Genomic DNA, 23,180 nt, shown 5'->3' with positions numbered 1-23,180 from the left:
AACAGCAGGGACGTGCATCAACATGAACAACTCTCAACAAGATAATGCTAGACAAGAAAAAAAAGTCACAGGATGCCTGGGTGGCTCAGCGGTTGAGCGTCTGCCTTTGGCTCAGGCGTGATCCTGGAGTCCCCAGATCGAGTCCCACGTTGGGCTTCCCTATGGGGAGCCTGCTTCTCTGTCTTCCTATGTCTCAGCCTCTCTCTCTCTCTCTGTGTGTCTCTCATGAATAAATAAATATAATATTTAAAAAGAAGAATAAAAAAGGAAAAAAAGTCACAAAACAATACCTCTATTTATAAAATGACCAAAATTCAGGCTACATTAAGCAAATAATATTTAGGGTGGGGCTGCTAATCAGCAGTCACACACATATATGAATGTATCATTTGTTAAAATACGGCAATATTGGTTGGTACCTAGATGCTGCTGCTTTAAGCCCCCTCACCCCAGTGCATCCCCGACCACCATGACTTTGTCCTCATGACCCTGTAGACATCTTCACAATCCAGAAGCTAAAGGGTTAAGATCGAGTAACTATTTTTAATCTTACCTTAAGTTTAGGGGGACATGCATATGTGATTTAAAAATACTTAAAAAAAAAAAGTAAAGGAATGGTAAACATCAGCTCCAGAATAGAGGTCATCTCAGTGGGAGGATCAGGGGAGTTTGTACTAGACTCAGTGTGCTCCCTTCCTGTCTACCTCCCAATACTCCAGGACAACAAAGGGAAGATGTCATCACACCCCATTAGGAGCCGTTCTCAGAGCCATGTCAACTGCTTCTGCTTCAGCCACAACCTCCAGTGGCCTCAGAATTTCAAGAAATCCATCAGAATTGCTTTCTCATGTGGCTTGACTCCGTTACTTATGTATGGAAGCATGGTCAGGTAAACTACAGGACACCCAGTTAAATCTGAATTTCAGATTAAGATAAACAATGAACAATTTTTAGCGTTAAGTCTGTCCTAAATACGGCATGGGAATTGACTGAACCACTGAAAAAGTATTCCTCGCACATCTGAATTTTATTTTTTTTAATTTTTATTTATTTATGATAGTCACACAGAGAGAGAGAGAGAGACACAGGCAGAGGGAGAAGCAGGGTCCATGCACCGGGAGCCCGACATGGGATTCGATCCCGGGTCTCCAGGATCACGCCCTGGGCCAAAGGCAGGCGCTAAACCACTGCGCCACCCAGGAATCCCTGAATTTTAGATTTAAATGGGCATCCTGTATTTTTATTTGCTCAATCTGACAGCACTATTTTGGGAGTGTTTCCTTAACCAAACCCCTACCCCATTCCTCTCTCCAATAAGAGAGTTTCACCGAAGTTGTCTTTCATCGCCTCCATTTCTGAGATCCAAAAACATCCAATGTTTTTCTGAGGCTAACCTTTTGCTGTACTCCTATTATTCACCTGCAGGGGAATTAGTGACAGTTTGCCCAACATTTTGCCAACTAGGATATCTGCCAGATTTTAAGGTTCAAAGGATTTAGGCTTGTAAATCTAGCCCTGAAATTCAACTTTTCTCTCCAACATCACAGCCAAGATCACTGGTCTAAAGGAAACAACTTTGCCTGTCCCTTCCCTTTCAAAGGGAGAGAGGAGAGCCATCCTCTCAAAGGCTAAGTTATGGATTGAATTGTGTTCCCCTCCCTCCCCCCAAAAAAGGGTATGTTGGAGTCATAACTCCCCTGGACTTAGGAATGTGACCTTACTTGAAGACAAAGTTTTTACAGAGGTGATTAAGTTAAGATTGAGTCATCAGGATGGGCTGTAATCCATATGACTGGGAGCCTTTGAAAAGAGGAAATTTGTACAGAAACACACACGGGGAAGATGTGTGAAGGGACACAGGGAGCGTGTCAGGTGGAGACACAGTTTTAAAGTGATGGGTCGACAAGGCAAGCAAGACCAAAGATGGCCAGAAAACCACCAGAAGCTGGGACAAGCAAGGAAGAATTGCTCCCCTACAGGTTCTGGAAGGAGTGGGGCCCTGTCAACAGCCTGATCTCAGACTTCCAGCCTCCAAAACTCTGAAACCACAAAGTTCTGTTGTTTAAGCCCCCAAATCTGAAGATTTTGTCTTTCCATCTGGAAACTGACTTGGTGAGTAGGGATAGTGCTGCCCAGAGCACAGAGCAGGGAAAATGCTCCCAGTAGGGTGGCCAACTCATTCCCAGTCTGCTCAGGGCTTTCGCAGTTCTGGCGGTAAAAATCCTATGTGTTGAAAAAAATCGCAGGAAGGCTGGGAGGATTGCTCATCCCTAATGCCTTAAATGATTTGAGATGGTGTCTGGACATGGCCTCAAACAACCTTGACTCACCTTTGTGAGAACGCTATTCTTTTTTCAATTGTTTGATTCTTCCAATCATGCTCAGGAGAAAGGCTCAGTTAGGTGATACAAATCTTTAACACCTGATACTTGCTAATTTCCCTTTTTAAAAAGATGAGGCTCAAAGACTGGGGCAGGGGAAACAACATGGCAGGGCCTCCAAAAGCTAAAAATAGAATTACGACATGATGCAGCAAGTTCACTCCTAGTTACTTATCCAGAAGAACTGAAAACAGAGTCTGAAAGATACTTACACACCCACGTTCACAGCAGCATTACTCACAAAATCCAAGAGGTGGAAGCAAGCCCAGTGTCCATCAACAGATGAATAGACAAAATCTGGTGGGGATGATGGTGCAACGATGTCAGTGTATTTAATGCCATAGACCCATACACTTCAAAATGGTTAAAATGGCAACTTTCATGTTATATGATGTATTACTGTAATTTAAGAGAGAGAGAGAGAGAGAGATGTGTCAAAAGCTGCTAACAGGATTAACAACACACTGAACTGATGATTGACCATTGAATTTGTTGTAACTTTAGGTCACTGATTTGAGATCTTCTTTTTTAATATAGGCATTTATGGCTGTAAATGTCCCTCTAAGCACTGCTTTAATTGCATTCCATACTTTTTTGATGTTATGTCTTCATTTTTGCTCTTCTCAAAGTATTTTCTAATTTCCCTTGTGTGACCTTTGGAGTTGGCTTTTGAAATTGGTCATCGAATGTGGCCATCTGGAAGCCACTAGTGACCTCAACAGTTGGTGTTTCAGTGGAGCCATGACGGGGGGAGCCCAATTTGAGTGGGTTCAAGAGGCAATGAAAAGCGAAGGAATGGAAACCAAGAAAAAATTCAACTCTTAGAAGATTCAACTTTTTTTCTGTAAAGGAGAATAAAGAAATGGGTAATAACTAGAGGACATTGTGGGATAACAATGATGGGAGCTATCATGTTTATAAGCTAATAGGAATAATCAAGAAGAAAGGGAACATCTGGTGTAGTAAGAGACAGCAGAGACTTATTTAGAGTGATGACCTTGAGTGGAATGGAATCCAGGATGAAGGTAGAGTGTTGGCCTTGGCTGGGAGCCAGGACAGCTCTGTCATCATAACAAGAAAGAAGGCAATATTGATGGGCTAAGTGCCATGAAAGTCACCTTCTTCTTCTTTTTTTTTTTTCTTAATGATTTTATTTATTTATTCATGAGAAACACACAGAGACAGAGAGATAGAGAGGCAGAGACACAGGCAGAGGGAGAAACAGGCTCCATGGAGGGAGCCTGATGTGGGACTCGATCCTGGGTCTCCAGGATAACGACCTGGGCTGAAGGCGGCATTAAACCACTGGGCCACTCGGGCTGCCCTGGAAGTCACCTTTCATGGCTTTGTTTTTGTGAAGATAGAAGGCAAGGCCAAGAACTGAGAGCTGGGAGGAAGGGGAAGCATGAGGGGAGAAGGAAAGGCGGGGCATTACCATACGAGAGAGTAGATGAGTGAATGGACAAGGGTATGTTGTAGGGTCACTGGGCAGCAGATTGGTGGTCAAAAATCTCAAGGGAGGCCAGTCATCATGGCAGTGTATGAGGCTTCCCAGGTTCGAGTGAGGAGTAGATGAGGGGCTGGCTTTAATCGGGCTGTCTGACCATGTAAATGTGATGAAGGAAGAGGCAGATGAGGGAGTTTAGGATATATGTCAAGGAGTGATTGTAATGACAGCCCATGGCTCTCAACTGAGTGAGGGGACAGGGAAAGGGAGGGTTGTTCATAGATTATAGATTCTGGCAGAGCTAAAGGATTGTTCAGAAAGAAATACCAAATAGAATGAGCTAGAAAGAAAAAAGAAGTGTGGGTTGGTGAGTAGGGTGCATGAGAACATGGAAAGTGATGCAGTTTTTGGAAATGACAAGATCTAAAATAAGAACATGAGAGGTGGGCTGGGATAGAGTGGAGGACAAGGTGACAAGGAGAGAAGAGTAGAGGGAATTGAAAGTCACATACCCAGAAGGATCATCAAGCCTCAGTGGTTCTCAACCAAGAGCAATTCTGCCTCCAGCGGACTGTTGGCCATGTCTGGAGACATTTTTGGTTGTCACAACTTGGTGGTGGTGTTGGGGAGTGGTTCTACTAGCATCAAGTGGGTGGAGGCCAGAGATGCTGCTCAACATCCTACAGTACACAGGGGAGACCCCACAACCGAGAATGGCCTGGCCGCAAGTGTCAGTATTGCCGAGGTTGGGAAACCATGGTCTATGTGGATACCAAAGTCACTAAGAATTATGCCCAGAGAAGCGTTCAAGAAAGGAACATAAAATAGGACATAAAATAGTGAAAGGATGAGAGGACACGACCTGAGGCCGATAGATAAACAAGCAAGATAAACAAGCTGTGGGTATTGTTTAATGACCTGAGATTCAAAGCTGCAGAGTTTCAGAGAAGAGTTAGAAGCCACGATGGAAGAAGGATGCCTACCTCATCTCAAGGGGCACAAGAGTGCAAGGAGCTGGAAGAGAAAACAGCCATGGCCCAAAAGCACGCAGTCTTGGGGGAGAGCCAAACTTCTGCTGGGGGGAGAAGGTAAAGAGGATGCTTTGTCAAGAGGTTGAGAATACAGGGGATTTTGCTTAGGAAGGATCGTGATTTTCTGAGGGCACAATTGAAACATTTCAAGGTTTGAGGAGGACTACTAAAAAAATGAAAAGGCATACCATTAACTAGAAGAAGATATTTAGAATACTTACATCTCACGAAGGGCTTATTGCCAGAATACACAAAGAATTCTTGCAACTCAGTAATAAGAAGACAAATGAGGAAACGGTTCAGAAAAGACACTTCACAAAAGAAGATACAGAGATGGCCAAAGGGCACATGAAAAGATGCCTAACATCATTAGTCATCAGGGAAGCGAGCATTAAAACCACAGGGATAAAAAATAATAATAATAATAAAGTAAAATAAATTTTTAAAAAACCCACAAGGATATACCACTACACACCTGTTGAATGAACTAAGATTTTAAAACAAAAACCTGTCTGCAGAAAGTGACATTGAGGACGTGGAGTAACTAGAACTCTCATACATCACTGGTGGGAGTGTAAAATGGTTGAACCACTTTGGGAAATGATTGGCAGTTTTTTTCAAAAACTGACCCAGCCATTCCACTTGATATTTACCCAAGAGAAGCAAAAATGTATGCCCACACAAAGCCTTGTACACAAATGTTCAGAGCAACTTCACTTATAATAGCCCCAAACCGGAAACAACCCAAATGCTCATCATCTGGTGAATGGATAAATTCTAGCACATCCATACAATGGAATATTACTCGGTAGTGGAAACGAACAAATGACTGCATATACGCAGCAGCGCAGTGAATTTTAAAACAATATGGTGGGGCGCCTGGGTGGCTCAGTGGTTGAGCATCTGCCTTTGGCTCAGGTCGTGATCCCGGGGTCCTGGGATCAAGTCCCACGTTGGGCTCCCCGCAGGGAGCCTGCTTCTCCCTCTGCCTATTTCTCTGCCTCTCTCTGTGTGTCTCTCATGAATAAATAGGTAAAATCTTTAAAGCAAAATAATAATAATAATAATAAAATAAAAAACAACATTATGGTGAATGAAAGAAGCCCATCACCAAAGATTATATACTACATGATTCCATTTATATGAAATTCTAGTTAAGGGAAATCTAAACTAGACTGATGGAAAATTGGACCAATGACTGGGGATGAGATGGCAGGGGGATTGATTGCAAAAGGACCCAAGGGATCTTTGGGGGGGGTCACGGAAATGTTCTCTATCTTGACTGTGGTAGTTGTCACACGGTTGGGTCAAAATTCATCAAACCGTACACTAAAAATGGACATATTTTCTTACACAAACATTTTACTTCAATAGAGTGAACTTTAAAACAAGATGGAAAAAAATAAAAATAAAAAAATAAAACAAGATGGACACAGAAAGAGAAGGGAGGGGACTAGCACTCTACAGGGCCTTTGAATTACAGAGTCTACATTATCTAATTACCTGCTTATTTTCCCTCTTAGATATTATATGAAGGGAATAAAAATGGTGGTAATTTAGAGTATCCAGGCTATTCTGACTGAGAAGGGGCATGAAGGAACTTTCTAGATCTTGAACAGGGTGTTGGTTACACAGCTGTACACTCATATAAAAAAAATCATTGAGTTAAGATGTATGAACTTTACTGGGTGTATCTTATACTCCAATAATTTTTGGCGATGCCTGGGTGGCTCAGTGGTTGAGTGTCTGCCTTTAGCTCAGGGTGTGATCATGGGGTCCCAGGATCAAGTACTGCACCAAGCTCCCTTCCTCTGCCTGTGTCTCTGCCTTTCTCTGTGTGTCTCTCATGAATAAATAAATAAAATCTTTTTTAAAAAATGACACCATGGGGAACCCTGGGTGGCGCAGCGGTTTAGCACCTGCGATCCTGGAGACCTGGGATCGAATCCCACGTCGGGCTCCCAGTGTATGGAGCCTTCTTCTCCCTCTGCCTGTGTCTCTGCCTCTCTCTCTCTCTCTCTCTCTCTCTATGACTTTCATAAATAAATTAAAAAAATTTCTTAAAAAATGACACCATGGAACCCTTTTCATGTCAATGAAAATGAATGTACAACATCATATTTATTGGTGAAATCCCCTTTAAATGACTCCCTTCTCCATTAAAATGGCTCCCAAAAGCATTTGATGCTTCTGACACTGACGGCAGATCTCAACAGCCTACACCCCTGCCAGACTTGCTCTTCTGCTTGATGCATTGTCTTCCCTGAACCTGTGACTGCTTCCCCCGGGCTCCTCTCCTACTTCTCTGGCTGGCAGGGCCTCCTTGGCCTCCTTTCACTACAACCCACTCCTGGGGCAGGGTTACGGAGGGAAGGCCTCACCTGCTCCCTGCTCCCTGGGTGCCAGAATGACAGAATCATCAGTTTCCTGGAAATCTCCACTTGGGTCCCAACTCCCTAGATCATAACCCTCTGGCTCTCAACTGGAGACACTGGGCAATGTCTAGAGACATTCTTAGTTGACATGATTGGGAGATACTACTGGCATCTAGTGGATAGAGGTCAGGGATGCTACTGAACTACTGGGCTACAATGCACAGGATGGCCCCAGACAAAATAGAACTATCCAACCCTAAATGTCAGTACTGCCAAAGTAAAAAATAAATAAATGAATGAATAAAAATAAAAGAAATAAAAAAAGAATAAAAAAAATACTACCAAAGTAGGGAAACCCTGCCCCAAACTGGCTCATTATCTTCTCCCAAAATTCTATCTCTATCTCAGTAAAAGGCACCTTTATGTATCCAATGGCTCTAGCCAGAAATCTGTGAACCTTATTCAACAATATAAATGAGTTCAGGTATTCATATGCAATCCATTCCTGAATTAGTTGGGTAATGCTAGCTGCTGCAATGAACAAATCTTAAAATGTTTAATGACTCAAATATGATGGAATGTGTTGTTCACTCATCCAAATCCAAAAGGAATCATCCTAACTGGCAGGTGGCTCCCTTCCTAGGCTCCTTCTACGGTTCCATCAATTTTATCAGGCCACTGCACTCAGCTGCGAAGGCTGGTGGGAGGAGAATAAGAGTGAAGTCACACCTGCTACTTAAGCTCCTTGGCTTAGAAGTGTCACACATCATTTCTTTGCAGGGTCCATTAATGAAAACTCTTCATATGGCTCCTCAGATGCAAGGGATGCTGGGAAATGTAATCCTTGGGTAGAGGGGTGCGATGACCACCCTCCAATAATGCTCACCTCTTTAAAAAAAAAAAAGATTTTATTTATTTCTTTATGAGAGACACACAGAGAGAGACAGAGACATGGGGAGACAGAGAATCAGGCTCCCCACGGGGAGCCCGATGTGGGACTTGATCCCAGAACTCTGGGATCACACCTTGAGCTGAAGGCAAATGCTCAACCACTTAGCCACCCAGGCGTCCCTGATGCTCACCTCTCGAAATCATCCCCTTGCAGAGTCCCCTGCCCACACTGAACCATGAGTGACCATTAGAATAATGTGGAAGTGATAGGGAGATCCCTGGGTGGCTCAGCGGCCTAGCGCCTGCCTTTGGCCCAGGGCGCGATCCTGGAGTCCCGGGATCGAGTCCCACGTTGGGCTCCCTGCATGGAGCCTGCTTCTCCCTCTGCCTGTGTCTCTGCCTCTCTCTCTCTCTCTCTCTGTCTGTCTGTCTGTCTATCACGAATAAATTTTTAAAAAAAAGAATAACGTGGAAGTGACAATGTGTGACTGCCAAAACCAGGTTGTTTACGCTATTATAGCTTCCACTTTGCTCTCTTAGATCATTTGTTCTAGAAGGAAGCCAGCCGCCACGTTGCAAGGACACTCAATTAATCAAGAAGTCCACACGGGGAAGAACTGAGGCCTGCTGATGATGGCTAGACATCCAATTTGTCCAGCATCCAACTTGGTAGCCCCGTGAATGAGCAATCTTAGAAGTGGATCCTTCCGCTCGAGTTGAGCCTTTGGGTAGGACTACAACTCTGTCTGACATTTTTAACATCACCTTTCTGAAAGACCCCAAGCCAAGCTCCCCTAGATTCCTGATCCACAGAAATTGCATGAGATAATGTGTATTGTTATTGATAATGTTCAATGCTATTGCTATTGTTCTAAGCCACTAAATTATGGGGTAATTTATTATGTAACTGCTACAAAGGAGAAGCATGACCTTTAGAAAACAATTTATCCTGCAGTCTGCAAGCTCTGTTCTATCTCCTAAACACTTCACAAGTCCATCTCCTCCTCTAGACTCTACCTCCCACAGGCTGCCTCCACATCTCTCTTCTGAATGGCTACATCTACCCCATCACTGGTCTCCGTTTTTGGAAGACGACTGTCACGTCTTTTTTATTTTATTGGTTTGTTTGCTTCTTTGTTTTGTTTTCCAACATCCAATCATTTCTTTGGGAGTGGGAACTTCATTGCCTGTAGCAGTGTCCATCATGGTGGCAGTGGTATCCAGAGGCAACTGTGACCTCCGAGATAAATTTTCCCTAATGCTCAGTCTCTGAAACCTTCTTTCAAAAAAAAAAAAAAAAATACAGAGAGAGAGGCAGAGACACAGGCAGAGGGAGAAGCAGGCTCCTCACAAGGAGCCTGATGTGGGACTGGATCCCAGGACCCCAGGATCATGCCCTGAGCCGAAGGCAGACGCTCAACTGCTGAGCCACCCAGGCATCCCTGAAACCTTCTGCCTATTTTTTCCAAGTGGATATTCAGGACTGCCACCCATACTGGAAATCTCTAGTATCTGCAAGATTTTCTCTCTGCTTTAGACAATTTCTGTTGCTTTCAACCAACAACACTGACTGGCACGTCTGCCTGCATCATTGGCTCATAAAACCTATTCTCTACCCATTAGCCATTCCTTCATTGATTCAATAAATGTTTACCAGGAGCTTACTATGTGCCAGACACTGTTCAGACTCACAATCCTGAGATCAAGAGTTCTCATGCTCTATGGGATGCCTGGGTGGCTCAGCAGTTGAGCGTCTGCCTTTGGCTCAGGGCATGATCATGGAGTCCGGGGATTGGGTCCCGCATCGGGGTTCCCTGGAAGGAGCCTGCTTCTCCCTCTGCCTGTGTCTCTGACTCTCTGTGTCTCTCATGAATAAATAAATAAAATCTTAAAAAAAAAAAAAAAAAGAGTTGCATGCTCTACCGACTGAGCCAGCCGGGTGCCCCAAGAGTCTGCATTTTTAATACGATCCAGGTGATGTTGCTGCTACTGCTGGTCCATAAAGCATACTTTGAGTAGGGAAATGCTATGCTAATAAATTGCATACCAAGAAAACAAAGCATAGAAAAGGGATAAGGTACACTGAGAGCTGAGGGTGAGCTTCAGTTTTAAAGTCAGAAATGCCTGGTGGCTCAGTGGTTAAGGTCTGCCTTTGGCTCAGGGCATGATCCTGGAATCCCAGGATCGAGTCCCACATCGGGCTCCCTGCATGGAGCCTGCTTCTCCCTCTGCCTGTGTCTCTGCCTCTCTCTCTCTCTCTCTCTCTCTCTGTGTGTCTCATGAATAAATAAATAAAATCTTTTAAAACAATAAATAGGGGTGTCAGGAGATGACAATGAGCATGGGCTTAATGGAGACGGGGAGGGAGCCATGAGGACGTGAGAGAAGAGCATTCCAGGCAGAGGGCACAGCCAGTGCAAAGGCCCTGAGGCCAGCGTGTGTCTGATGAGTTAGAGGAACAGTGGGGGGACTAGTGTGGCTGCAGTGGAGTGAGCAAGGAGGAGAGACGGAGGAGGTGAAGCCAGATGGGCACGGGGCAGGAGAGGGCATCTATCAGACTGCATAGAGCGCCGTGGACTATTATTAGGCCTTTGAGCTGAGTGGATCAGGGACTCACAGGAGGGTTCTAAGAAGGATGACATGAGCTCACTTAAGCTTTAAAAGCATTCCTCGGGTCACTGAAGGGAGACTAGTTTACAAGGGAGCGGGGCTGGAAGCTGGGAGAAATGGGAGGAGGTGACTCCAAGTGTCAAGGCAAGAGGTGGTGGCGCCTCAAGCCAGGGAGGCAGCCTGCACTGGTGGGTGGTAGATGCTGAGCTCTGGGGGAACCTGCAGGGCTCAGCCTGCTGGATTAGCCAACTCATTTCAGTGCCATGAAGAGGGAGAAAGGAAGCATGACTCCAATTTTTTTTCTTTAGTACAAGCAAATGGAAGGGTGCAAACAGCAATACTTTGGTGTGGGAAAGAAGATCAGCGATTCCTCTCAACCACGTTCATTTTGGTGCATAAGTCCCTGGGGAGATGGGAGGGAGGGAAGTCTGGAGCTGGGGAGAGATATCTGAGTGGGAGACACCAACCTGGGAAGCATCAGATATGCAGGTACTTAAGGCCAAGAGATCAAAGGAGATTATTAGGGGGTGTAGATAGATAAAGACAAGCGTAGATGGCTGAGGTCAAGGGCTCTCCAACGCAGGGAGTCTCTTTAAAAGATAAATCTGATAAGAGAAAAAAAAATATTTCATCACAATGAAGACATTCACCAACAAGGAAATGGTTAAATATATATATTTAACACACACACACACACACGCGCACGGGATGGAATGCTATATGGCCAAAAAAAGCAGAGAGGTTGGCAGTAGCCATCTTTCAAGACTGGCTGGCACACACCCTTTGCCTCTTCTTCTTTCTCTGCCTCCATCCAGCTTCTTGGGATGGAAATGCGCCGGCAGAAGCCTCATTTTGGATTCTGAAGACCCTAGAAATGGCTAAGGTGTGGGTCAGAAGGAGAAAGCCTCTGGAGACGTCATGGTACAGAGCCACCCTGCCCACCTTGGGTGCCAACCTCCAGGCTGTTACTTGGAGAGAAAGACATGCCTATCTTGTCTAAGTCACTGGCACTTTGGGGTTACCCTCCACCACAGTCATACCTAACTAATAAACCCTGCGTCCGCGTAGGCAATCAGTAAATACCAGTAATATTCCACAATATCAATACTTGATCATATTTTTTTCATTTAGAATTTTTGATTTTTTTCAATTTAAAATTGTTAATGATTTCATCAGTTCCCTCTTTTTTGGACACTTATTTCCAATTCTTTGCTGGCATAAGTGTGGCAGACGACCACCATTCATTCTTTCCATCCTGGGTGCCCCTGCCACACCCCACACCCCTTTTCCTCCCCGTGAATCTTGGTCGGGCCACGTGGCTTGCTTTAACTGACAGAATGTGACAAGGAGGTGCTGTGCAACTTGCAGGCCAAGCTTTTAAGAAGGCATGTAGTGGGACGCTGGGGTCCTGGGATCGTGTCCCACATCCCCCTGCATGGAGCCCGCTTCTCCCTCCGCCTGTGTCTCTGCCTCTCTCTCTGTGTCTCTCATGAAAAAATCAATAAAATCTTTAAAAAAGAAGAAAGAAAGAAAGAAAGAAAGAAAGAAAGAAAGAAAGAAAGAAAGAAAGAAAGAAAGAAAGAAAGAAAGAAAAAGACAAGTCTGCCTCCTCTCTCTTGGGAGCCAGTTGTCATGGGAGATGTGAAGACCACCATACTCGAGGAAGCCCAAGCAGCCACGTGGAGGGAGAGAGATGCCCACACAGCTGAGGTGAGGCTCCTAACATGTGACCACAGAATGTTCACGGTGGATTTTCCAGCCCCAGCAAACTCCACGTGCAGAAGAACCACAGGATCCCAGGCCAGATTCCCCAAGTGTGAGACATAATAAGCTGTGGCTGTTTGAAACCCCTAGGTGTGTGGGATGATTTGTTACGCAGCACTCGCTACCTGAAACAACAGTTATAACAGCCTAGAAACAGCTCTGCCACGAACAGCCTTATGGCCAACTCTTGGTACTCACCTTAGATCATTTCCTAAATGGGAGTAACTAGAAGTAGACTGTGTGACTCTGAAATGTGGGGTCAACTTCATTTCCAGAGAAGTTGTAGCGACATCTGTGAGCTGTTGACGGGAGTGTCCATCTGCCCACAGCCTCTTCAGTCCTTGGTTTTCCATTTCTTCTCTTAATTTTCAATTTCTATCCATGTCAACAGGACTGTTCTGCAGACATCTGAGAACCGGTAACAATGATCAGAGCTTCTCTCTGACAACAGAGTAATCACCTAAGATGGACTGATTTTATAGCCAAGGGTCAAAATATTCCCTCTCCCTGCCACCTAATTACATGGATTTGTTCACTGAGATCATACTGCCCAACAAAGTTGGAGGAAGAAGGTACCCATTAAGTACCTGAGTGCCTACAAGGTGCCAGATACTATTCAAAAGTTGCTTTTGATTTTCCATTTCAGGTCACTCTCTATTTTTAAAATTTATTTATTTATTTATTTATTTATTTATTTATTTATTTATTTATTTGAGAGAGAGATTGAGAGAGAGCACACACATGCAGAAGTGGGGGAGAGGGGCTTGGAGAGGGGAAGCTGACTTGCTGGTGAGCAAGGAGCCCCCTCCAGGCTCCAGTCTCACAACCCTGAGGTCATGACCTGAAGCCAAACCAAGAGTCGAAGCTTCTTCCACTGAGCCAGGGCCCCACCACTTTAATTTAAATCAGTTATTTTTTTTTAATTTTTATTTACTTATGATAGTCACAGAGAGAGAGAGAGAGGCAGAGACATAGGCAGAGACATAGGCAGAGGGAGAAGCAGGCTCCATGCACCGGGAGCCCGACGTGGGACCCGGGTCTCCAGGATCGCGCCCTGGGCCAAAGGCAGGCGCTAAACCGCTGCGCCACCCAGGGATCCCCCCCCAAAAAAAAAAAATTTAAGTCAGTGATTTTTCAACTATGAGCAACTCTTCCCCCCAGAGGACACTTGGCAACGTCTGAGACATTTCTGACTGCTACGATGTGGGAGCGCTACCGGCATCTAGTGGGTCGAGCCCAGGGATGCTGCTCAACACGGCGCAATACCAGGGTGGCCTTCCCCACACAAAGAATCATCCAACGTCGAATTTCGATGGTCCCAAGGCTGAGAAACCCCAACGTAGATGAAACAGAATAGAAGAAAAAACAGAATAGAAAACATTGGAAGGCACTGCTCAGAGTAAAGACAAATATCATTTCATGAAGCGTGTGTACTTTTGTGTACTCAGACTCTACGTCAGCTGTACGTCTCCTTGTGAGTCCCAGTCAAAAAGGCTTGACAAATGCCATCCCGAGGACCACAGGGCTGAATAAGACCCCTGGCTTCCAGGAGCTCACGTTCCACAGATGATAAAGGAGAAAACAAGTGACTTGACGCCACTGTTTTGGACAGCCAATTTAAACAAGGCGAAGGTTCCAGAATGTGCCTGGGATATTAAAAAGGGGGATCAGGGAAGCCTTCTCTAAAGAGGTGACATTCGAGGGGTGGTGTCTATGTCCGGAAGGGAATAGATGCAGGAAGAGGACGCAAGCGGAGCCCAGGTGCCTGGATGGGGCTTGGCACCTTTGAGGAACAGCGAGCTGGCCAGTGTCACGGCTGGAGCCAAGTGGGGAAAGTGGGTGGAAGGAGGTGAGGGAAGAGGTCAGTGTGGGGGACGGGGAGCCAAGGGGAGGGCGTTAGGCAAGGGAGGGCTGTGACGCGATGAGCTTTCTCAGGCTGCTGTATGAAGCAGTAACCGCTGTGGACGGAGGAGGGGAGAAGTAGTTGAACTATGGACAGTAAAGCAGGTGAAACAAAGGGAGGCGGTGAGGTCAGGGGGAGCGGGGGAGTGTCGGGGGAGGGACTGCAGGGGCTGTGGCACCTGACAGGCCCACCCTTCTCCCTCCGGGGCAGGGCAGGGAGCTTGGGCAATAGGGGAACCGGCTGGGCAGGGCCACCCACCTGACTCACAGCAGAAACTGGGACCGCCCACGCTGCCCACCTACCTCCACAGCCCCCCCCTACCCCGGGCAATGCCACTCCCTGTTCCCCCACACAGGCTCCCCTCACCCCCAGCCCCTGTCACCGAGGCCTAGGTCTAGGCCTTCTTTCAGGGGTGCCTCCAAGGCCTCCTCCAAGTTCTTCTGCTTCCAGGTCTTTCTCTCCATGCTGCCCTGATTCCATAAGGCGGGAGTGTCTGTGTCCTGCTCTCTCCTGCCGTCAGACTGGGGTCCCCTGCGATTCCAGGGATACAAAAACTACCCTTATCTAGGGAACCCAGCATCATTGTTAGGGTCCAGCATTTAGGCTCTGTCTGCCTGGTGAACTCCTATCTATCCGTCAAAGCCCAACTCAAAAGGACGAAGGGAGGACTTCTTGGACCCCTGTGGTTCCCGGCTAACACAATCAAATAATTAAAACCCATCAGCAGCTAATACAAACTGAGCCCTTACTGTGTGTCAGGCCCCATTCTGAGACCCTGACAGCAGCCCTCAGATGCATGTTATCATTATCCCTTTTTACAGATGGAAAACTGAGGCTCAGCGACACACAGCTAGTAAGTAATGGAGTGCAAATCTGAACTCGGGTGACTTCAGTATGCTGCTTCAGCAGGTCTCTTTAAATCCTTCCCTGTGAGATTGGTTTGATCAATGCCATCTTCCAGATGAGAAACTTTGGGCTCAGAGAGGTTAAACAGCGCACCTAAGATCACACAGCACGTCATGGATTGAGCCAGCTTGGCAGGTGGGGCAGCTGCCTCTAAAGCTCTCAGCTCTTAACCTTCCTCCCTTATCACCTCTTGGTTCAAAGCGTCATTGATAAGCACCTATTTGCGTGCCAGGCACCGTTCTAGGCTCTGGGGACACTGTAGGAAGGCAGCATTTGAGCTGATCTGGAGGAAAAGAGAGGTCCCAAACATTTCCAGGAACCTTCCTACTTCCATCCCTTTGCCTATTCTTTCTCCTCCCAGGAACGTCTATCTCCAGCTAACGAACTCCTATCCATCCTTAAAAATCCAGTCCCAATACACACTCTTCCTAGGAAACCTTTTCACACCCATCTCCCAGCCGGAGTCAGCAACACCCATCCTTGGGCTCCCACAACCTGGGGTCCATGGCTGAATGGAAAGGTCTCAGTAGTTAGTCTCACCGAGTTGGAAAGCCCAGTGAGTACAATGCAGCTGTCAATTTTATTTTATTTTATTTTATTTTATTTTATTTTATTTTATTTTATTTTATTTTATTTTATTTTTTTTATTTATTTTATTTATTTTATTTTATTTTTTTATTTATTTTATTTTATTTTATTTTATTTTATTTTATTTTATTTTATTTTATTTTATTTTATTTTATTTTATTTTATTTTATTTATTTTATTTTATTTATTTATTTTTTTTTTATTAAGTAAGTTTTAGCCCACGTAGGGCTTGAACTCATGACCCCCAGATGCAGTCGCCCCACCGACTGAGCCAGCCAAGCTCTTTGGGAAGGGAACTACAACCGGCCGCATTGAAGGGCCTCCGGCTCCGCCCCCTTTGGGCTCCGCCCCGCCCCGCCCTCCGCCCCGCCCCTCAGCACGCCGGCCCAGCTCCCAGGACGTGGGCGGGCAGTGAGCATGCGCCACGGGCGCAAAGCACGCCGGGAGTTGTAGTTCCGCCATCGGACGGAAGCCGGGACGGACTGCGGCGGGATGTGGCCCGGAATATTGGTCGGGGGGGCCCGGGTGGCGGTAGGTAGGTCCCCCGCGCTGGGGCCTCGCCTTGCCGCCCGCTTCCCCCCGCGGCGGACGCCCAGGACCGGCCTGGCGCTGCAGCGGAGCCTGCACGTGACGGCGGCCCGGGCTCTCCCGCTCATTCCCATCGTGGTGGAGCAGACGGTACGGCGGCCGCGGGAACTCGGCCCGGGCGGGAGTCGGGGTCTCCGGGCTGCCCTGACTCTCGCCGCCGTCCTTCTGCCCCAGGGTCGCGGCGAGCGCGCCTATGACATCTACTCGCGGCTGCTGCGGGAGCGCATCGTGTGTGTCATGGGTCCGGTGAGCGCCCCGCGGGGTCCTCCCCTGCGCCTGCCCCGACCCCACGAGCCCCTCCTCCTCGAGCCCTCTTGACCTCCTGACCCCTCCCCCTGGACTTTCCTGCCTGCTCTGGCCCCAGGCTGACATCCCACTTCCTGGGCACCGAAGCCTTCAGCCCCCTCTTCTGGCCCCAGCGCCCCACCCCCACCCCTCCTCAGACCCTCTGCTTTACCCTTCCTGACTTCTGACTCCCTCCCTCACCAGTGATCCTCCCCATTCCTGGCTCTAATCCGTCTCCCCAACCCTCCTGACTCCTTCCCTTCCTTGCCCTGAGCCCACTGACTCCCCCCTTCCTGTGCCCCAACCTCAGCACCTCCCCTCCTTGGTCCTGAATTCTCCCCTGCCATCTCACTTGGGCTCTGACACCCATCCTTGTTCCTGACTCATCCCCAGCCAGCTTGTAATTGCTTCCGTTAACCCGCTCCGCACCCCCCAGCTGGGCAGCCCACCCTCCCCGCTTACTTGCAGATCGATGACAGCGTGGCCAGCCTGGTTATCGCCCAGCTGCTGTTCCTGCAGTCTGAGAGCAACAAGAAGCCCATCCACATGTACATCAACAGCCCGGGTGAGCGGAGCCTTCCCCGGGTGCCAGGGCCACTTCCTGGGACACTCCAGGTGACTCAGGGGACAGAGACCCCCCCCCCCCCCCACACACACACACACACACTTGGATCAGGAACATTCTCCCTCTGGAGAAAGGAAGGATGCTGAGCTGCCTTCAGAATCCCAAAACTGTCCTGAAACCTCCACAAGTAGCCTGTTCCTTGCTTTTAGATCTAGGTTCACAAACTGGCAGCCCAGCCTGCCTCTTAGACCCCACACATAACATTTTACCAACCTGACCCTGCGGTCAGCTTTTTAAAATTGGCAGCTGCCACCACCTGTACCACCCTCTCCCAAAAGAGGGTAGTTCACCGTGACGGTGCTTACTGTGCCCCAGATTTGAAGCATTTTATAGGCACTGAACTCATCTTGTCCTCATGGCAGCTGCACGTGGTAGGTACTGCTCAGCGATCCCCAGTCTGCCAGGAGCCACTGTAGCTGAGAGGCTGGGTAACTTGCCCAAGGTCACGCAGACAAAACTGCCAGGGCAGGCTGGCTCCAGGGCTTCCCTCTCGGGCCACCACACGCTCCCCGATTTCCACTTTCTCTTGAAACTTTGACAGATCTGGTCTCCCTGGGCCCATGTGCACAGGTTGTAACAGCTCATTCTGGAGCAAGTGGTCTCCCTTTCTGCCTCCATTTAGTTCGTGTCACCTGTTTCTGTCACCTCCCTACCCTTGGAAATATTTGTGTTGGTGACACCTGCTTTAAAGGGCTGCCTCTCACCCCCCCCCCGACCAAAAAAAGGGCTGCCTCTACACAAGCCCTCCCTAGGGCCCCTGCGCTGCACTAGGGAAAGGATGGGGGTTGGAGCCCGCACAGCTCCTCACACACACACACCCCCACTGCAGGAGGCATGGTGACCTCGGGCCTGGCCATCTACGACACGATGCAGTACATCCTGAACCCCATCTGCACATGGTGCGTGGGCCAGGCCGCCAGCATGGGCTCCCTACTCCTGGCCGCTGGCACCCCGGGCATGCGCCACTCGCTTCCCAACTCCCGCATCATGATCCACCAGCCCTCGGGGGGCGCTCGGGTGAGTGCCCTGCCGGCTGTGCAGGCTGCTTTGGGTGGGGGGTGGGGGGACGGTGTCTAGACAGAGGGACCGACTGGGTGGCAGTCATGCAGGAGTGTCAGTGTTTGAAAATGTAGGTTTTACAATGATGCATGTACAGCAAGGCCAGCAGGTCAGGAAAGGACTCCCATGGGAAAGACAGTTTGTTACAGTTCCCAAGGGGCAGGACGGGGGGGCGGGGGGGGGAACATGCCATTCCAGGCACGGCCACATGGGAAGCACCAGGGTCACTCAGGAGGCACGGAGTGGGAGCAATGGACAAGGATTTTGCTGTGGTTTCTGCAGGAAGGAACAGTGAGGCACGACCAGCAGGCTCAGGACTGGCTAGTGTCAGTAATCTCGGCGGGCTCTGGGGTGTGGGAGCTGACCTAGTTGTCGGGACCCTGGCCCTGGGGGGGGCAGGGGACAATGGCTCTGAGTATGAGAGCCCCACAGAGGAGGTGGTGAGGGCGTGTACCCTGGATCCTCTGGATTTGGCTACTTTGCCTGTGAAAACTCAGGCCTGAGCTGGAGCTATTCACTCTCTCCAGGAATCCACTTGTCCTGGGTGGGGCAAAGCTCCACATGCAGAAAATACAGTTCATACAAGGAAGCCTTCGGGCATTTGGGTGGCTCAGTAGGTTAAGCATCTGACTCTTGATTTTGGCTCAGGTCATGGTCTTAGGGCCCTGGGATCGAGCTCCACATTGGGCTCCCAGCTCAGTGGGGAATCTGCTTCTCCCTCTCCCTCTGCCCCTCCCCTCTGCGTGCATGCTCTCTCTCTAAAATGAATAAATAAAATATTTTTTAAAAAATTACAGGAAGTCTTCGGGGTGGGGCAAAGATGCAGCAGGACGTGCAGGGACTTGCGAAGCCCTGCCCCACCTGTCTGCACACCCTCCAGCCTCCCTGTGAGAGGCTGAGGCTCATTCTGACCTTCTCCCTCTTACCCATCTTGGGCTGCCCCCCAGGGCCAAGCCACAGACATCGCCATCCAGGCAGAGGAGATCATGAAACTCAAGAAGCAGCTCTACGGCATCTACGCCAAGCACACCAAACAGAGCCTGCAGGTGATTGGTGAGTGCCCCCCGCCCCAGGCAGAGCCCTGGCTGCGCTCCGCTATTTTAACCAACACACACATATGTGACAGGCCTCGTGCTGAGCCAGGGCCTCTCGACCTTGGCACTGTTGACACTCAGGGCTAGATCATCCTTGGTCCTGGCCACTGTGGGACGTGGGGCAGCATCACTGGCCGCTGCCCACTGGATGCCAGTAGCACCTTCCATCTGTGACTGCCTCCTTCCCAAACTGCCTCCAGGTATCACCCAATGTCCCCATTGAATTATCAGGAATCATCCCCAGTGGAGAATCCCTGTCCTCAGCACTTTAAAAAGACCAATTTGCAGAATCTTCATGAAAACTTCACCGAAATAAGTTAAAGGTTTGAACGGGGTCTCAATAAAGAATATTCCAAGTGGCAAAGAAATAGAGGAAAAGATGCTCATGATCTTTAGCAATAATATTTAAAAATAACATCATTAGGGGGGCACCTGGCCGGCTCAGTCGATAGAGCACGTGACTCTCAATTTCAGGATCCGGAGTTCAAGCCCCACGTTGGGCATGAAGACTGCTCAAAGATAGATAGATAGATAGATAGATAGATAGATAGATAGATAGATAGATAGATAAAATTTGCATATATATATTATAAATATATATATATATATTTTTAAGACTTACTTATTTTAGAGAGCACATTGGGGGAAGGGCAGAGAGAAACCCAAGCAGACTCCTCGCTCACTGTGGAGCCTGACCCAGGGCTCCATCTCACGACCCTGAGATCACAACCAGGGCAGAAATCAAGAGTCAGATGTTTAACCAACTGTGCTACCCAAGCACCCCTCACCCATGTATCTTTTATTTATTTACTTATTTATTTAATTTATTTAAAAATTGTATTTATTTATTCAAGAGAGACACACACAGAGAAAGAGGCAGAAACACAGGCAGAAGGAGAAGCAGGCTCCATGCAGGGAGCCCGATGTGGGACTCGATCCCGGATTCCGGGATCAGGACCTGAGCTGCTGAAGGCAGACGCTCAACCGCTGAGCCACCGAGGCGTCCCATCTTTTTTTTCTTTCTTTCTTTTTTTTTTTTTTTTTTTAATAATGTCATTGGTTTTTAGGAAAAGGCCGATAAAGGCCTCGGTGAGAACCATTTCAATCACTAGAACAGCTAAAATCTAGAACACAACGCTGCATGCCAGTGAGAGTGTGCAGTCCCTGGAACGCTCACCCACTGCAGGCGGGAGTGAACACGGTACAACCGCCCAGGAAAGCTGCTCGCCACCTACCAGCTCGGCTCCGAGTGGCCAAAACTGCCACCATTACCCCTCTCAGCGTGTAGCCAAGAGAAATGAGGGCTTCTGTCCACAAAAGATAGGGCAGCCCTGGTGGCGCAGCAGTTTAGCACCGCCTGCAGCCCAGGGCGTGATCCTGGAGACCCTGGATCAGGTCCCACGTCAGGCTCTCTGCATGGAGCCTGCTTCTCCCTCTGCCTGTGTCTCTGCCTCTCTCTCTCTGTGTCTCTATGAATAAATAAATAAATAAAGTCTTAAAAAAAAAAAAAAGAACAAAGATGCGGACAGCAACGCTGACGGCCAGCCTGTCTGTAGAGCCCCACCGTGGCAAGCACCCCGGTGCCCGGCAGCAGCAGGACGGGGGCATTCGTGCTTTAATCCCGCTGTGGAATGTCCACGGCAGCGCCAGAGACTCACCCACAGTGGCACACGGCTGCCTGGCTGAAGCTCGGAAATGCTACTGAGTGAGAGAAAGGAGTAAATAAATATTCTGCGATTCCACATATTTATTTATTTAAAGATTTATTTCTTTATTTGACAGAGAGAGAGAGAGAGAAAGCACAAGTAGGCAGAGCGGCAGGCAGGGGCAGAGGGAGAAGCAGACTTTCCACTGAGCAGGGAGCCTGATGTGGGGCTCAATCCCAGGATCGAGATCGGGATCACACCCCGATCCAAAGGCAGATACTTAACCGACTGAGCTACCCAGGTGTCCAGATTCCACATATTTAAAAACAAAAAGAGGATGAGCACTGGCTGTTATTCTATGTGCTGGCAAATTAAACACCAATAAAAAATAAATTTATTTTTTAAATAAATAAATAAATAAATAAATAAATAAATAAAACCTCCCCCCCCCCAAAAAAAATTAAAAAATAAAATTAAATAAAAACAAAAAGAAGTGTACTTCTCTATGCCGTTAGGCCACCTTTAGGCTAATGGTTGCTCTTGGGCCGGAGGAGGCAGTGACTGGACATAGGCTGTGGCAGGGCTGTGGGGGTCAGGGCTGTGGGGACGGCCCGTGTCTTGATGTGGGTGCTGGCCACGTGGGCATGTTCCGTGTGGAACTCACACTGTCCATTTACGATCTGGGGCCTTTCCTGGGTGTATGTTATTCATGAGTAACAAGTAAAAAAGGAGAAATGGAAACGGGTGTTTCACCGATTGGGGAAACTGAGGCACCAAAGGGGGAAGGCCACTGTGGCAGAATGGGTTACCCCAGAAGTGGCAGGACAGGGACCCAAACCCGGCCTCAGGTGTCCGCCCTCACGCATGTGCGTCCTGCCTCTTGCTTCCCCCGGCAGAGTCGGCCATGGAGAGGGACCGCTACATGAGCCCCATGGAGGCCCAGGAGTTTGGCATCTTAGACAAGGTTCTGGTGCACCCGCCCCAGGACGGGGAGGACGAGCCTGAGCTGGTGCAGAAGGAGCCCATGGCCGTGGTGGCCGCGACAGAGCCGGCCCCCACGAGCATCTGAGCGCGGGACCTCACCCTCCGGAGGAGTCGGGGGACACCAGGCACCAGGCCAGACACTGGAGCTGCAGCCCCGCCCGCCCCTCGGCTGAGCCTGGAAGGGCCCCGTGAGGAACTCTGGGTTTGGGGGTGCCCCTCAGGGCGGGCATCTTGAAGTAGACACTGTGATTTTCAATTAAATCTTTCTAGTCTTTGATCCCCATCTCTGTCGCCTCCCCTCGCTGCTCCACCACGGCCCGCACGCGCGTGCCCTTCACGAGGCCTCTCCGGCCCTCAGCCTGACCCCGAGGCTCTCACCTCCAGTGCCCTAACTTCAGCAAACTCTACTGAGCAAATACAACATTTCAGGCACTGTCTAGAGGCCACCTCATACCTCGAAGAAAACAAAAATCCCTGCCCTCCAAGAACGTAATCTCTCTCTCTCTCTCTCTCTTTTTTTTTAAGATTTACTTATTTGAGAAAAGCATGCATGAGCATAAATTGCAGCAGAGGGAGAGGGAAAAACAGACTCTCCGCTGAGCAGGGAACCCGACACCAGGACCCCAGGATCATGACCCAAGCCCAAGGCAGACACTTAACCAACTGAGCCACCCAGCACCCCTAGACAGTTTCTTAAAAAGCAGGAAAAGAGGTATGCAGTGTGTTTGTGTGTGACAGCTGTAGAAGACAAAGGCCTTGCTGAGAAGGTGATGCTTGAACAGAAGATGTTTAGGGTGAGAGAGGGGCAGAGCAGTCTGGGCAGCGGGCATAGCAAGTGCAAAGGCCCTGTGGCAGGACTGTGGCTGCCACATAGGAGGGGCCCCAAGGAGGCTCATAGCTGAAGTGGAGTGGCCGCGGGGACAGTGGAGAAATGAGAATGGAAAGGAAGGCCTGGTAGATCTGAGCAAGGAGGGAGATGAGCCCTGGAGGGTTTTGAAAAGAA

At 48.5% G+C, this 23,180-nt stretch overlaps 1 protein-coding gene across 1 annotated transcript; it reads left to right on the top strand.

The window, feature by feature from the left end:
• The first annotated feature begins 16,344 nt into the window (after nucleotides 1-16,344).
• On the top strand, nucleotides 16,345-22,460 carry CLPP (caseinolytic mitochondrial matrix peptidase proteolytic subunit). The gene is made up of 6 exons (XM_038567589.1): nucleotides 16,345-16,574; nucleotides 16,659-16,730; nucleotides 17,238-17,334; nucleotides 18,224-18,411; nucleotides 19,401-19,506; nucleotides 22,090-22,460. The coding sequence occupies exons 1-6, from the start codon at nucleotides 16,389-16,391 to the stop codon at nucleotides 22,260-22,262; spliced, it is 822 nt and encodes a 273-aa protein (XP_038423517.1). The 5' UTR covers nucleotides 16,345-16,388; the 3' UTR covers nucleotides 22,263-22,460.
• Nucleotides 22,461-23,180: the final 720 nt, after the last annotated feature.

This window comes from Canis lupus, chromosome 20 (genome assembly GCF_011100685.1).
Source record: "Canis lupus familiaris isolate Mischka breed German Shepherd chromosome 20, alternate assembly UU_Cfam_GSD_1.0, whole genome shotgun sequence".
Taxonomy (NCBI): domain Eukaryota; kingdom Metazoa; phylum Chordata; class Mammalia; order Carnivora; family Canidae; genus Canis; species Canis lupus.
This window is presented reverse-complemented; position numbering and strand designations above follow the sequence as displayed.